Raw genomic sequence first — 16780 nt, 5'->3', positions numbered from 1 at the left:
TTAGGCTCATGCTGCGCTTATATGACTGGCTTTTTTCGCTGATCTACTTTCTGTAAGGCAAATCATCGCCGACTGATGCGCGCGCGCAGGATTCCATTCATGAGTGAGTGCGCAAAAGCCTTCCGAGAAAATGTATGCGCGCGCGTGTGTGTACGTGTATAAAATAGAGTATAGGACGTGTTCTCGGAAAATGATTTTCATTCTGTGGTTCTGCCACCGTGACTTGTTTTTTTTTCTTCATAGCGATCCATTTTCATCTCGTGAAATTACCTCATTGCTCGAACACTCGTACACAAGATCGCGAGAGTTGATGTAAATCAATAATGCACATGGAGGACGGAATTTATCTGGACGGTTAGCGCTCGATCGACGATGAAAAACCGATATCGTACTAGAGAGGGGTAACTCAATAGACGTGGAGAGCGATGGTGTCGCGATCGCGCATGCAGTTGCATAATAATAATCTGCGCGTACGTATAATACTGCGTATTGAGTTTCCATCGTGCAAGCCCATTTTCTCCGCTGCGATCTTTTCTCCGCATAGCCCTGCGATGGCGCGGCTCGGCGGTACGTAAGTAAGTGACATAATTATACTGCGTTTTCTAATTGTAATTTACGAGCGAACCGCCAATTACGCTACGCGCACGCCGCGGCCGCAGCGCAGAGCCCGAAGACGCCTTGAATGTCTCAACAATTACGCAGCTCGGAAAATCCCTAATGGCCTGGTCATCTCTCTTCGATCCTCCTGCTATATTCATTCTCTCTCCCTCTCTCTCTCTTCGTTTATTAACTTATAAATTACAATGCTTGTCGGGGAGAAAAGCAGGCGCATGCATCCGAGTTTTATCACGTTGCTCGATCTGCCCGCTTTGCTATGTACGCAGCAGCCTCTATCAATCAGTCGAGCTTATCGGCGTCGTGTGCCTGCACAATCTGTTTTTAGATGGGTCACGAGGAAAAAATGCCGCTTACCTTTGACACCGCGAGCGAGCAGAGAGCAAAGCTTTCCCAACGCCGCGCTTCGTTATGTAACGCTTCCCGTGCAGCCGGCTTCCCGCGCGCGGCAACATTTTTCAGCGTGCGCCTAAAATTCCGATTAACGTCCATCACTGTGCGCGCGAGACAGAGCTAACGGCTCGCCAATTAACGTCGCCGGGGCAAAATCGGAGCGTCGCCGTCGTTGCCGTCGTCGCCGTCGTCGTCGCGCTCGCCGTCGCGGACTAACGGATTTTCCGACTCGAAGGGAGAGATCCTCTGCACGCGCTTGTGTGGGGGCGAGCACTGCGACGGCGATCGCACCGGCACGCCGTACCGTTACATCACACGCGCCTCTATACGCTCACCACTGATTAATAATGCCCCTCGATTGCAGGACCTACATATCCAATCGAGCGCTACGGAGCTATCTTCCATCCGACGTCGATCTTTCTTTTTTTTTACGCGTATGGGCGCACAATGCTCGGACAACTCTTATTACTCATTCTCCGTGAGAATGCGTGAAAATGCAGGATTGCGATCTCGAATCAAGTTCTCCTTGGATGGGGTATTTCATCGAAGTGAGCGTAACCCGCTGACTCAGACAAGTATTGATACCAGTTGCGTAGAGGCACAATATAACGATCGCTTTGCGCCTTGGCGAGCTCTCGCGACGATCGATCGATCGATCGCGCGCAACCAACTGCTTCAGCAGTTTCGCGATAGAAAGTTCCCAATGGAAATGATGAAAGTGACGCGTAACGTAAGCGCGAGCCTCTCTCGCCGCGTAGCGTTTCGCCTAGCAGTTGACAGCGAGGAAGAGCGCGGTTCTTTTCCCATCGGAAGGATTACAAGTTAATCGCGGAAGAGCTCCGCGGCACATCGGGAGGAAAGACGGAAAGGACACGCGCGCATCGCGTCGCCGAGAGGAGCCAGGCGCGAAGGGGAACGTCGCGAGCGCGCGGCGCTTTCTTCTTGCTTCGCGAGAAACTGGATAGGATGCCTCCGAGGAGATAGATCCGCGCGCTGATCGCGGGAGCCCATGTGCGTACCACTGCGCCTCTTCGTACGTCAACGCGGGAGAGCGAGTGCGCGGAGATTTTTGTTAACGGCCACGTCGCCAAGTGCTTTAATAGCGTGAGAACTATAGCTTTGTATGGATCGGCAAAACCTTGACGTTCAATTAAAGCGGGAAAAGCAGCTTCCAACACTTGACGCGCGAGCTTTCGCTAATTAAACATTAGACCCAACTAAACATTATATAGCACTCGAGCATTCCGTTTTCCATAAGCGCGCGTGTCTTCTGTGTGAACTACTACAATAGCCCGCGCATATTGTCGTAAAAAATACCGTAAATTTATCCTTTTCTCCGGCCCTCTCTCATCAGTGATAACATGCATTTCTCTCGTTATTTTACAATTTCCGCGTGCAATAGACTACATTAATTAAAGTTTCACGCGCAGACAAATAATAAAACAACGGCAACGAAAAAAGGAAATAAACAGCCGAGGCGTATCCGCACACCTGTTACACGTAGTGGATGCGCGCAGGGATTAATAAACTTTTGATTATAATGTCGCGGCGCGCTTACTCTTTTATTTCCCACAGCTCATCGGTTACGCAAATATCGCTCGTTAAAATTCCATTGTAAGCAGCGCGCGCATTTACTATGACGGGGCCATCGCAGCCTCCATAATCGCGAGCTGCCAACGAGATTCTATAATATTATTGCTGTGAGAGGCGCTGGTTGAGAGCCGCTCGAGTGAATCCGGCCAGCAGCAAAGGCAACACTCTCGCGGCATATTTTCCCGCTTCCAACCAACAGCGAGGATAAAGCAAAACAAATCCATAAACCACTTTTAGTCTTTTGCGCGAGATGTCGAGCGTGCTAATAAGACTGTTACAGTATGCTACGGCATGCTGCATCTATACCCAGCATTCCAACAATCGAAGCTTACACGCTTATCGAAGATCATCACGATATTAAATTGAAGTCATCAGCCAAGTGCTCCTGCGATACGCGAGGTCATATACGAGTATACTATTAGGAAATCCAAATTAGAAAGTAGCATGTGTAGCCGCGGAGCTTTTATTGAAAAGTACCGAAAAAAGAAAGGGCGCGCGCAAGGATCTCCGACTTGAAAATTCGAAATGAAGAAAGAAAGTCCCATAAGAGCGTGGAAAAGAGGAGGCATCCTATATGCAAGCAGTAGGCGGCAGCGATAAGAGCAAACGCTGGGGAAATGGCTTTTAAAATTCATTGGGTCATTATGCAAATATCGTAGCGTTGGTGGAGAAGGTGGAAGAGTAGGAGGTAAGAGTGTACACAGAGTGAGAGGATTTCGCGCGCACAGAGAGAAGCCTCTTGCCTCCTCGCGCGAGTCGTGAGTCGAGTGAAATCTACCGATTGACCTTTCAACGGCGGCGGCGGTGGCGGCGACGGCGCCCTCCTGCAAAAATCCCAAAGCCAGTTTTCCCGTGCATACCCTTCGCGCGCGCGCACACACACTAATATATAGAGGCGAGTCAGACGTTTGCCTACTTTAAATATGAAGAAAATCCAAGACAGGCACATTCGTCCCCTATGTATTTGACGACGCGTGTATGCGTACATGCTTCGCGTTTTAACTGTTTATAGTATCAAACGCTGACGTGCGCATGGAAGCGCGATGCGGACGAAGTTATTTAAATGACCTGACGTAAACGGAATGTGTAATAGATTTCGCCTGAGCGTATGTAGGACGGCAATGAATAACGCATCTACGTAATAATCAATCGATTGTTTTACGTTCTCTGCTCAACCAGGAATTTGCTTCCGAAGAGTAGCCAAGAAAGATTTTTCAGTAGGCGAAAAAAGAAAAAACTTTCCAATGAAACGTTCTTGAACGAGAAAGAAAATAGTTCGAGTGACGCCGTAAAATAAACAGGCGTATACGGGTTTCACAAACGCCGCGACGATTGTTCGCCCAAACGAATTTCAGGGCATCAAGTGCGGCAACAACGCGCGAGAATAGGTATGAGAGTCATGCGGGAAATTTGTGATTTCATTTGTAACGTCTCTCGGTGTGTGGCTGAGTCATTACCCTAGGACGTCGCGCGCATCTCAGAAGAGAGGAGTTCTCAATACTAGCCAACTTGGGGTACTTACTCTCTTCTCTCGCTCACTTATATTACAGTCGAATCACGGCGTTAATGTCTTTTTCATCTCGTTAAAAATGTCACGGCGACAAAGAAACGCACCGCGTTAGTCGAATAAAAAACAGCGCGCTCGAAAAAGGTGAAACTTCATCTCGAGCAGCTCGGTTGTTTTTATATTAAAGGCTAAACTATCAAGCATTTACATAATGGGCTCGGTTTTCATTCAAAGTGTCCTATTTAGGATTTCATAAAAATGATTGTGACACTACAAGCTGCGCGTAGGTAATGCATATATCTATATATCGATTACGTTTCATTCGAGGCTTAGGATCATTCATCGTATACCCTATGATAAATAAAAACCGCGATCGGCACCTTGTAATTTTATCGCGACGGAGAGGTCACGGGCTTTGATTTTTCCGCGTGCCACCATGAATTTTCCAATTACACCCGACGCAGAAAAGTACCGCTCGATTGTGTACGCGCGCGTTTAGAAAAAAAAGAAAGAGATCGCGTGTGCGCATGTGCACTTGGAGAAAAGATACAAGTGAGATGGAACGAGACGGAAGTAGCGATTAGGCGGCAGAGAAAGAGAGCTGTTATATTACATTGTGCGTCGTCGCGTCGCGATGGCGTGATGTCGTCTCTTTCTGTCGAAGAGTACACATACGAGCAGTCGCATATGTATGTGTGTGCGCAAAGCCCGTTAGATTTCGTACGTGAGGTCTGGAGGTCTCGAGGCTCAGCAGAAGTTGAGCTTTTCTCTCTTTTGTTTTTTTCACGCGATCGCCAGCAAATAAAATCGACGATGTTCGCGCTGTAAAATGCAAAGATTTCGATGGCAAACGAATCCAGCCGAGAAACACCGAAACGTAACGATTAGATTTCACGGCAAGCAAGAAAAAAAACTTGAAGCAATGAATAACGTTGACTTTTCTCGGTTCGCAGCTCAATTACAATAAATCGAGATTGGCTATTCTGAGATGGCCTCGTAAATTCGGTGCGGCTCTTATCGTCAAGCGCGCACCGCTCTCGTGCTACTTCCTTTTTGGCCTCTGCTGCTGCTCGGTAGGGCCTTTAATTGATCGCCACACTGTGAGACGACTTGACTCGTTACCACTACTGCGATGCTTTAATCAATGACGGATAAAGGGAGCGCGCGCACTCGTTTCACTGGCGGCAAATGGAGGAGAAAAAAAGTGTCCTCGCGCGGAAGCGACGTAAATAGAATACCTAGATAAAGCTTGATCTTTTTTTTACGTTTATTGTTGGTCTAACGATCGCTCGTGCGCGAGGCTGCGATTATGACTACGTATACGTAGGTGGATGGAAGTAATAAAAAGGATATAAAAAAAATGGAGCTCCGCGAAATGAGGGAAACGTCGCGTGCAGAGTGATCGACCGGAACGAATGATTCGCTCTGGCAGATCCGTATTTGCATATTGCACAAGCTGCACACACCGAACTTGCGCAATTTCTGTGAAAACGACCTGGCCGAAAGCGCGCGATCAATTAATATCCAACGAGCGATGTTTACCGCGGAATAATTATGAGGCGGCGATCGAGGTGGCGACGCGAGGCAAAAATCGGCAAATTTCAGCGTCGGCAAGAAGGCTCGTTCGGTAATTCAAGCGATCGGAGGTTTATCCTCCGGCTGGCTGGTGTAAGTGGCGCGCGAGTGCCACGGCAATTACGGAAATGCAATTACCCGCGTGGGCAAATATAAATAACGGAACGGCGCGCGGAGCGTGCGCGAATTTACGCACGCTTCTCGCGTATTAATTATGTAAAGACACAAGGGAAGCGCGCGTGCAGACTCGAAATGAAAAGAAAGAAAAAAATGCCACGGAGCTCGCGGCAGAGGATAGGCGCGAACGGAGAGGAAGCGGCGGCCGCGTGCATGAGAACTAGCCTACGCGCGTTCGCAGTTCTCGGCCGCGGAGCTTGCGAGAGAAAAAGCCGAGCTCGCTTCTCCGTGGACTCACGCGGCGCGCAACTTATAATGCGCGGTAGGCTATCGAAAATTAATCATCGAAAGCGATCGCTCGCTGCTCTACTCCTGCGAAATTGAATCCTTTTACGAAACGGGATCGAGCCGCCAGTGCCGCTCTTTTTTGTATTCGTGAGCTAGCTGAACATTACACGCCGGCGCGCGAATGTAATTCGCCAGGCGCAGCCTGGCGTGCTGTAATTCACTGAGACAGCCTCGATTAGCTACGTGGATAGCTTTGCATATGTATTGTATACGCGTATATATACGTCCAGCGAGCTGCCGCTCATCAGCCGGCGATCCTTCTGACTTGGCTTTTTCTTCTTCTCCTTTTTCAGATCGTGAGAATTTTTTGTCTGCACCTACGTGCTGCCCAGCGCTACCATTATACTGTCATTATCATACGACTGACGCTCTAGTTTTTTTTAACATCTCGCTTTGCGCGGCTCTCACTGTCAATCACAGCCCTTCGACTTGAGATTCTTTTATTTGGAGATGGTTGTTTCTGCGCGCACGCGTGCTGAGTTGGGTTTGGCCTAAATTTAGTTTTGTTTGGCGGACATTTTTTAGAGTTATGCTCAATCAAGATTACGAAACAATATCAAATTTCCATTGTCTGCATTTCCGTTTTACTTCTTTTGCTCAGATTAACTTCAAATCCAAAAAATTTACTTTCAGAGAATGTACGAGTGCAATGTTTACGAGTAGGTTTTTTTCAAGATACTCATTGATTCTAGCCTAAACTTAATCGGTCAACATAAACGAAACAATAAATCTTACCAGTTTCACAGTCGACGCCTTTCCATCCCTCGATGCAAGCTTTATCGCCGTTCTCATCGCAGGTGTAATGGCCAAAAATATCATTTCGCGGCCTACAGAACTTGGTGCAGGTAGCGTTGTAGTAATGATCAGCGCACTGTACTCTAACCCGGTAAGCGAGATGAGCGTTTCTGCCCTGATGATTGAGCGTGTGCCACGAGGGTCCGGGCAATACGATGCCGCTGTAACTTGCCTCCTCCACTACACCGCCACTTCCTTCGTCTCTCGCTTGCAGGATCAACGTGAATTGTCTCTGTAACGTGAAAAATTGTTATGGTGAGTTTGATTCCATTTGCACGGAGAAGAAAATGAGTAGCTTGATTATTTCGGTATGTCGGTAAACTCCAAAGAAATTTGAATGATTGTTCTCCAAACGAATCCGAAAACACGATTGTACACGAGTATATGGTTGATTAAGCTATAGTCGTTAAGACAACACATTCTAATGCAACAACTTAATACGACATTCAACAAGTTCCGTAAGTAGCAAACACAACTTCAGTTAGTTTAGATTTGGTAAAAGATCAAGCGAGGTTTGTCCAGCATGATTAATGAGCATTTCTTCATTCGTGTCAAAAGATCGGTTCTAATGGGTGTAACACGTATGTACGCGAGAGGAAAGAGAAGCGACTGGTAATGATTTGGTAATCTTTGGTGTGTGGTATAGTTGTAGTCTATCGACGCGTGGGTTGCGTATAGAAAAAGAAGCTCGACGATTCATGCCCATCAAAATCGATTGATCGACCGATCAATCGATCAATCTCCAATTGTCCTGACACGCGCGCCACGCAGTGAGCCTCTCTTTTCTTCTTTCCGACGTACAGCTTTTAGCTTCATTAATCATTTGTCTTCTCTCTCTCTCTCTCTCTCTCTCTCTTCCATATCTTGATTTGATTTACACGGCTGCGCGATCCAATCTCTCCTCTTTTCTTTTTCATCGAAAATGTATGCCACTTTACAGTTCTCGCGGCGACAAAAGAATTGTTTCTATAGCCAAATAGTCGACCGCAAAACGCTCGGCTTTTCAAATCACCAATCAATCCACTAATGAGTAAAAAGTAGACTCGTAACTATGTTTACTATCGGAAGTACCATAAAAATCCGCAAATTATTATTAGCCGCAAGTTGCTTACTTCAAAAATGCACGCATAAAAATCGAACACTGTAGCGGAACGAGTTTTGGATAAGTCGATAGACTATCGCGGACGATAATGAGCTTGAGAATTGGACAATTAGCTACTTGTGAGAGTCGCTCTCAACGGGTCGTCTTATGATTTTATCAGAGCATAACTGATTAGACGGAGAAGGCGCAGGAGCTCTGCCGCCTCGTAAATAAAACGCCGGGCTATTTTATTAGCCGAGATTATACCGTTAAAGTAGCCAGCATCAGTCGAGAGAGAGAGAGAGAGAGAGAGAGAGCCGCTCGAGATTACACGGTCTATTAGCGGCGGCGGCGACTACTGCCAATGTCAAGCCGCTGTCGAGTGCTCTATTTTGGCCGCCCTCGCGCGTGACTACTTGACCATTATACATGTATTCACCGCGACGGCGCCGCAACTACTTTTGGCTCGCTGGAAGTGTCCTCAGAGTTCCTGTTGCGATTAATTAACAGTTGGTAGGTAATTGATGAAATCCAGTAATGCCACAATTTCGTCAGAACATCGCGGTTTCCAATCACGTAATTAAATTTTCTCTGGCAGATCAATCAGCAACTTTACCATACACTGTTTGCTGAGCAAGTGCCACTGCCGACAGACAGTGAGTTAAAGGTGTTCAAGCTAGTAGATAAGGTCCGAGCTGAGTGAGACACTCGACACTTTTTACACGCGCTCGAGGCAACTCTTGAACTTTCTCATGAAACGGCAACCTCGGAGCAAGAGGAAAAAATAAGTGGTACTCGCTCTCGGTGCACGTGCCGAACTGTCAAATTAAATAAATCGCTGCTGCCAGTTCTCGAAAAGCACTTTCTAACGAGTGAAAAAGAAGATCATAAAAAACGAGCCTAACGATCTAGATCACGTGGCTAATACCCATCGATACGCCTTTTACCTCGACAATTGTCTTCGCGACGGCATTATTCGCGCAACACACGCGCGCCCGCACAATTGAGATCCTTTCAACTACTAGATGTAAATGGATGTCACGCTGACAGGCGGTCAAATGCGCGCGGCAAGAGAGTACAGCTGCTGCCGCCAAAGTTTGTACAAAGAAAGAGAGCGACAGATAGCATCGTCCTCCTCTTCTTCTATCGCTAGCAGAAAGATACAGTCGTGAGCACCAATCGGAGTTCGTGCGTGACGCCGTCCGATGTGCAGTGGATTCTGCGATTCGTGAGAGAGCCAAACGCTTGCCATAATTACAAAAGCTCGCTTTGTTCGACTGTCGTCTTTTGTACGACGACGAGAAATGAACTAGAGAGAGAGAGAGAGAGAGAGAGAGAGAGAAATAAAGAAAACGGTAACATTGATGATAAGTCAGCGAGAGAGCGATGCGCACGATTATGTGTTAAATCTTCGCCGCTTAACTATATAGTTTGCGAGGGGCTCATATAGTTATTCCACGATAAAGCGCCAACAAACGGATTGATTTCATCCGACGTCGATTTGCGCTTATCGTTTACCTTACGTCTTGCTGATTTGCTTCGAGAACGCCTCGGATTGCGCACTAGAGGAGAAACTTGCAAAACGAAATAAAAAATAATAGTAAACCGCGGCGTAATACAGTACTTCGAGAAAGACACAAGGACGTCATTGTCGCGCGTTTGGAAAGAGATAGAGAGGGAAAATAAAAAGAATTCCACGCTTTCTTTCCTCGCGGTGAAACGCCTCTACTTTTGCGGTGAAAAATTTTCGACTACAACCGCAACGTGCATTGTAATTCAGCATGGGCCACGCGCCGATAACAGTTGAATTTTTTATATATATATATATAATCCGTGACACGTAGGTCGCAGCTTCAGGAGCTGACGAGTGCGTGCGCATGGCTCTGAAACGCAGATGAACGTTAATTGGTGTTAATTGGTGGTTTCTTGTATATACTCCTGTCGTCGGTCGTTGTTACATGCTTTTCTCACGCCTTTCTGCTCGCCTTTCTTCGACGTGCCTTACTGTGCCGCTGCCGTCGCCGCCGCCGCCGCCGCCCCCACATTGTAGAAAAGCTTCCATTCCTTTCTTTCGCGGGTGTGTAAAAGCCGCGACTTGCCTCTCTCTCTCTCTCTCTCTCTGACTGCGCGCATACCTGTGTCCGCAACTATACGCGCGCTATCGATTGTATTGTGCTAATTTTAAAGGATACTACAATGGATGCACCTCTCGCTAGGTATCGCAGCTACGTGTAGCTGATTTTTACGTCAGCTCGTTCGCAGAAGTATTTTATTCATTTTGCTGTAACGGTTGTTCAATGTAATTGCGAGAAATTTTTTCTTTATTTTGTCCGGAGGAAAATTATTATTGAATTTTAGTGCAAACTCGTGATTCTGCAATGTTTGCTAATGGGATTTGTTAACTGTTTGCATTTGAGCTTGTGAAACCTACGGCTATCTGTCAAGGCAATAATGCTTTGGGGTAATCGTGTTTTAAAATTAGCGCATAACTAGTGAGCGCAAGAAAGTAAGCGTTCCATAATAGGATGCGAGCCGTAGAGAAATCTCAGTTCGAAGTCAGATCGTCAATTGAGCAGCAGCACTTGCAAGATAGGCATAGCGCGAGAGAAAAGACCACTACTGTTAACTTGACCATGAACTTAATTAACCCTGCATGGAGCTTAATTATCGTCGAGTCGGAGAGTACATACCGAGAATCGGCTTTTGAACGCGGCAGGAATGCTTGCACTCTTGATGTCATTCCACGGCGCATCTGCATTCAATTACATAAAGAAAAACGCATATACACATTGCCGGATGAAAATCAAGTGGTATTTTACGTTCCAATTGCGTCGCTGAGTAATTACACATCTCCTCGAAAACATCTTCATTAAACAAGTTCGGACGAAGAAGGAAAAGGAGACGAGCGTGGAAGTCTTTTGAAGGGTCATCGAGGATGTAGCGGACATGACGACGCGACGGGCGACTACGGGAGCAACTCTCCTAAATCTCAATTGACATTGTCACATGTTCCAGGCAAGTGTCATTCATTAACCAAAATATTAGGCTCCTCCTTGTCGGTGGCGCACAGCCTTCCGAGAAAGAAACGGCCTCGTCACCTTATTTAACAAACACGTAATTGACGTCGTTGGGCACTGCAATGCTTATGCTATGCATATTAATAATACCGAGAGGAAGAAAGCGAAGAAGAAGAAATTTTTCGATGTCTAATCCGACTATACGAGCTTCTCATGTCTGCAGTGCAATTTCTACACAATTAATACACAATTGTCCCGATTGATTTACAGTGATCAAGAAATACATCACCGAACAAGCGCCGTGATCATTGAACAAATATACCGTGGCGACTGCAGCAATACCGAAGGAAGGAAAAGGGAACGAAGCGAAGCGATTGAATTTAGCGAGAGACTGTCCAGGCGGCTCGTCGTTCTTGGGAACTGGCGTCTGCGTGTTTATTGGAACTGCGTGGGCGTTTATACACGCCCGCGGCTCATGATGATCGCGACGATGGCGAAATCAGGAAGATCGTCTCTAAGCTAATTTATTGAGCACATTGTCAGATTGATTTCGAGAAAGGTGCCTACATAACTCGTGACTCATTAACGAGGCGACGACAATTTTTCGTTCCTCTTCGTCGGCTTCCCCTCGCGGAATGTATATGATTTCTCCACTTGAAAATTGCGTTTGATGTTGCAGCGACGACGGCGCCTGATGAGTCATTTCATTCGGACAAAATTTGTTCTCTTGGCTGGATAATGATTGAGAAGAAGTTGGCAGTGTCTCTGGCAGAATACCTAATTGAAAGTCCAAAGGCATAGATACTGGCACACTCCCGATTGTTTCTCCATCGTCGTCTTACGCGGCCTCGTCGCTACATTTATCTATTTTCCAATCAACGTCAGCGTTGGCGCGCGCGCGCGCGCGGGAAAAGCAGATTTCTAAAACGCCTCGGAATGTTTGACAAATAAATACTCGATCTGTCGTCTATATGCCTCGGCGTTCTAATTGAATCGAAGGGATAAAAATGACTGGTTCGCATTAACGAGTGCGCAATCAAGAACAAAAACGCGAACCGCCCGTGCTACTCTTGCTATAGATATATATCATTTCTTTGCCATCGGGAAATCTTTGTCCGCTCCGCTGTCGCGCGGAGAAAACGACTCTGGAATGGCGAGTCGTTCCAGCGGTCGACAAAAAATTGCCTGCTGAAAAACCAACAGAGATTTTTTTTTCCTTCGATCGCAGTCGACTCGAGCTTATTCGCGATTTTCAGCAGGAGGACTTGTGCACGATGCGCGTATCTCGCAGCGACGTGATTTTGGAAAAACGGAAGGCAATAAAATGCGAATGCACGATGTTTTATTCGTCTGAGCGTTTACGCTACTCCCAGCGTGTCGGGCTGTTTGACGAGGTGCGACTACACGGTGAAATCGAAGTGATTGCTTGGCACGCTGCGCCGCTCGTGCCTATACGCGTCGAATACTAATTGGAGCCTGCGCGTATTCCAGCTAAGGACTCTTCCCTCCTTCAATTGATAAAAGCGCGGGCCCGTTAATTGACTTCCTCTCGGTACGTACCTATTTATCTGGGCGTCCGATCGATCAGCCTGATTAATTGTTCGAAATTTCCTATGGGCACAAATACGCAGACGCAAGCGCGCGAGTAGGTAATTAAATGAAGAAGAAAGGAGGATCGGCTCTTTTCCGCGTGTATATCTACGCAAGATTCCAGTGTACAAAGGCCGCGTCTCGGATATAAAATACACTATAAGTCAATTATGTAGGTAGTCTCGCAGCTCGATGGGTAAATTTATTATTCGTTCTCCGTCTTAATTGAAGCGATTATGCCGCGGTCGACCGAGACATTTCGGTCGGACGAAAAAATCCGCGTTTCCCACTCGCGTTCGTTCGATTAACCTGGAGCGAGCGCGCGAGAAAATTAATTTGAAAAAGCTTGCGGATAAAAACAATTATGCCGCTCTCCCGCACTCTCGTCGTGGCCGTAAAGCGTCTAACGGCGACTCTCCTTTGGGATTCCGCAAAAGCGGCTTGTCCGCACGAGAACGGTGCTTCGAAGCCCAGAGAGGGAGTTTCATCTGTGTGCGGCGCCGCGGCATATCTAACGACTGCACCGCGCGACGTTGCTGGCTGCGGCTGCCGCCGTGGCCTCCGTCACGACGTCTCGTGTGTATACACGCGCGGCCCGAATACCGCATCGCGCTACCACCGCGCTGCGCGCGGCTATTAACGTCCGAGGAATTAAGCTCGCCATTCGTGCGCAGCGCTTCTTTCTCGCCCATTTTTTCCCGAATTCCTCGTTTCCGCGACCCCTTGTCGCCGTCGCTCCTCCTCTCCTTCCCGTTTTGTATGCAAATCGGCGAATCGGAAAATGGCGAGTCGCTCATGCTTCGGCGGGCTTTCGCACGCGTCGTTGCGCCCGATCAATCGACGAGAAAACATTCATAGACGCTCATAAATAATCCTCCGCTTGGCAACGGAAAAAAGGATTACGCTTGTATTTGCATATAACTCCACGACTGACGTTGTCTCTCTCTCTCTCTCTCTCGAGAGAGAGAGAGAGAGAGAGAGAGAGCGAGAGAGAGAGGAAGACAGGATGGGAGAGGGGCGCGCAGGGGGGAGGTGGTGAGGGCCAAGAGAAAAAACTTGACAGCGCGTCGATCGCGCAAGTTCTCACATTCGCTCGTTCGCGGAAGAGATCGTACGTGCGGACACGTATACGTATAGCTCGCCGCGTGCGACAGGGGCAGTTTCCGCGCGGCGTCGCGCCACGGCAAAAAACTTATACGAGCTGCAGCAATCACGCGCTAATTGGAGCTTTGTCGAGCGAAAAAGAAGCTAGTCATCGCAGGAGCAAAAACCGCGGCTATGGGTTCATCAAGGCGCCTTGTAATCGAAAGCGACTTTGTTCTGTGTCCTTCTTGAAAACGCCACCCTTCGTTAGTGAATTTCGGCGCAACACGATCGCTCCCAATTGACCAAAGTGTGCGCATTCCGCGACTGAAATTAAAATGCTGCAGCGACTTGTTGGCAGCTTTTTTCAATGTCAATTACATATATCTCATCGTGCCTTTCTCTAAATCAATCTCTCGCAACGTCCAGTAAAATTAATTGCTCTTGGCCGAGGAGAAACTATGCGTTTTTGTGCGCCTCATTTCTAACTTCCCTCCCGCGAAGACAAACGTTTAGACGCGCGCGCACGCGTAAAAAAGAATAGCTAATTTATAATCACAAAAGTTATGAGCTTCACAGTTGGCATCGATAAACAGTTAGACGCTAATAGCCCAACGCGTGCAATTGATCATTGGCAGAGAGGAGGAAATATCATCCTGGCAATATAAGCTTAAGATGATTTCACGATGAAAAACGGACATTTGCATATTAGCCACGTGTGCAATTACGCTTTGCAAGTTGAGCGAAAATACGAAGAGAGGAAAATTAAAACGGTGCCCGAAAACGTACTTACGAAGCTTAATTAGCCCCGCGCGCGCAACAGCGATAAGTCAGCTGTGTGTTTGTATCGTGCAGCTCATTAAGCCTCCACTTCTACATCGGCGAAGGTATACGATTATGACAGTTTGCGCTCTCTTGCTCTCTGTCTCCGAGTTCGGTATGCGATCTTATCCCCCTACCATGAATTTCTTAGGTTCACACGAGCTCGGGAGTATGAATAAAACCTGACCGAATGCTTTTTGCGTCCCTTCTCCGCCCCCCCCCCCTCCCGCCCCTCTCTCTTCTGCCTTTTTTCGGCACGATCTGAAACTTTTTTCCTCTTCTTCTTCTTCGCCAGGGACTTGATTCGATTCTCCTGCGTGTAACGAGGACGTCCTCGTTGATTTATACGAACTTCACCTTTCGTGCGAGTTATTAAACAAAATATCTATCAAACTTGTCAAATTTTACTGATCTCTCTGTCACTGCATGCTCGTTTTCGCGGAAAATGTGATTTAATTTCTGTCATAAATTTTCCCGCTGTAAATTTCTCAGGGTATACCTTTCTCGACAGGCTAAAAGCATACAGGAAAGTACAATGGCCACGTTGTAAATCTCAGACTCTCTCCTTTTATCACTGCGCTGTTAAACCAGTTTGAAAATAAAAGAAAAGAACGGGCACATCAATGTGTATCTCGCTACAAGCTGGAAATATAATTCCAATTAGCGATTCTACAAACAAAGCTTGACGCAGACGCGCGGCATTAACAAGGGTCAAGGTAGATTTTTTGAGAAACCATGCAAATCAAAAGAACTACTAGGCTAGACACATTCGTGTCCAATTTGCACAAGGAGAATGCGCGTAGCACGTATCATTTGAATACAATATCTCCTTAGCATAACTTGGCTACTGCTACACTCTCGCGAAAATTCCTGGTTGGCTCTCGCAACGCACACACCACTCGAGCTCTTCGCAATTAGCGCGGATCGTAATAATATCCGGGGCACACGCGCAGCTGTGATTGAGATACGAAAATGTTGGCCGCGAGCGCCGTGAGCGATTGATAATGAGGCGTACACAGCACCGCGGATACACATTCGTATACGCGCGGGCGTAGGCGTGCACATAAATCGTGCAGCGAGCGAGGCCCCCCTTTACACCTGTCGCGGTACGACATGCCCGTGCGCTCCGGTTTCTCTACGTGTCCGTGTGTCAATTCGAGCCCTCCCTCCGATTTATATATTTGACCTTTTTGCGGCTTATCCATTTCTCCGCTCATTCGCGCCGCGTTTCTTCCTTTTTCTTCGTATATATAAGCCGCTTACTTCGGCTTCGATGGGGTTATTAATCTTTTTCGATATAAACTTATTTAACTGCTTCGGGCGCGTTTGCATCGTCGAGTCAGCGGATGTGCAATGTAGTGTCTCTTCTTGCGAGACATCTGCCGTTTATTTTTTTTTTTTTTAATTTTTCCTTTGTCTTTATTTTTTTGCTTACAGATTTTATATTATAGTTATGTACGTGACACGCGCTTCCATTCATGTTATAACCAGCAGAGAGACAAGAAATACGTATAATTGTCTTCGTTGAGCCACGTGGTGCTGTTATATGCCGCTTTTGCTTCTTATCGCGAAGAGATAGATAGAGGCACCCACATGGCACGCGAGTTTTGCTGCTGATTGTATACCATGTTTTAACCATACAATATGTATATATATGGGCGTGCGTATATATAAATGCGGAACAAACTTCGTTCCTGCTGACAATACGCGGTTAAAACATAAAAATAGAAGTCGCAGTATTTAATAATTAACATCCTCGCGTATGTGTCGTCGAGGTTATTAATATACTCTTTGCAATGAAATATATCCTGTCTTTTCTTTTGTCGTTATCGTAAGGTAACGAAGGATTGACACGATGATATGTCGAAAGATAAATCGGTTTCTATATCGACAAAAGGAAAGAGAGAAAAAACCATTGCCGATGATGAGGAGAGGGGGGGGGGGGGGAATAAAAAAAGTGAAGGATTCTTTTCTTCTCGATCCTTCAAACCTTTTGTGAAAGAGGAAGGAAGCGATCGAACAAATATACATCCGGAAGAAGGCGAGAAAGCATAAGCGAGAACGGAAATCAGTGTATTATACTGATTAGGAACAAAGGAGTACAGAGCGAGCAAATCGATATATAGCCTTATAGAATAGCGAGAGAGAGAGAGAGTGAATCGAAGTGAGAGTGAAGCGCAGTCCCTGTCTCAAGACACACAATGGCTTCGGTGCGGAGGCGGACTATAATAACTCGCAGCAGCC

At 46.9% G+C, this 16780-nt stretch overlaps 1 protein-coding gene across 2 annotated transcripts in view; it reads right to left on the bottom strand.

The window, feature by feature from the left end:
* Window positions 1-16780, bottom strand: part of LOC131664879 (protein jagged-1b) — a 47463-nt gene that overhangs the window by 5260 nt on the left and 25423 nt on the right. The window contains exons 1-2 of one of the 2 annotated variants that reach the window (XM_058936312.1): window positions 8641-8757; window positions 6884-7175 (exon numbers count right to left, since the gene is read on the bottom strand). In XM_058936312.1, coding sequence (XP_058792295.1) covers window positions 6884-7175; window positions 8641-8643 — 295 coding nt within the window. In that variant the 5' untranslated portion in view covers window positions 8644-8757. Of the gene's footprint in view, window positions 1-6883; window positions 7176-8640; window positions 8758-16780 lie in introns of those variants that run through there. The other variant, XM_058936311.1, reaches the window with a different exon arrangement.

Source organism: Phymastichus coffea, unplaced genomic scaffold (genome assembly GCF_024137745.1).
Source record: "Phymastichus coffea isolate CEN01 unplaced genomic scaffold, Cenicafe_Pcof_1.1 PCOF00046, whole genome shotgun sequence".
Classification (NCBI taxonomy): domain Eukaryota; kingdom Metazoa; phylum Arthropoda; class Insecta; order Hymenoptera; family Eulophidae; genus Phymastichus; species Phymastichus coffea.
The sequence above is the reverse complement of the archived record's forward strand: the minus strand, read 5'-3'. Positions and strand labels throughout refer to the sequence as shown.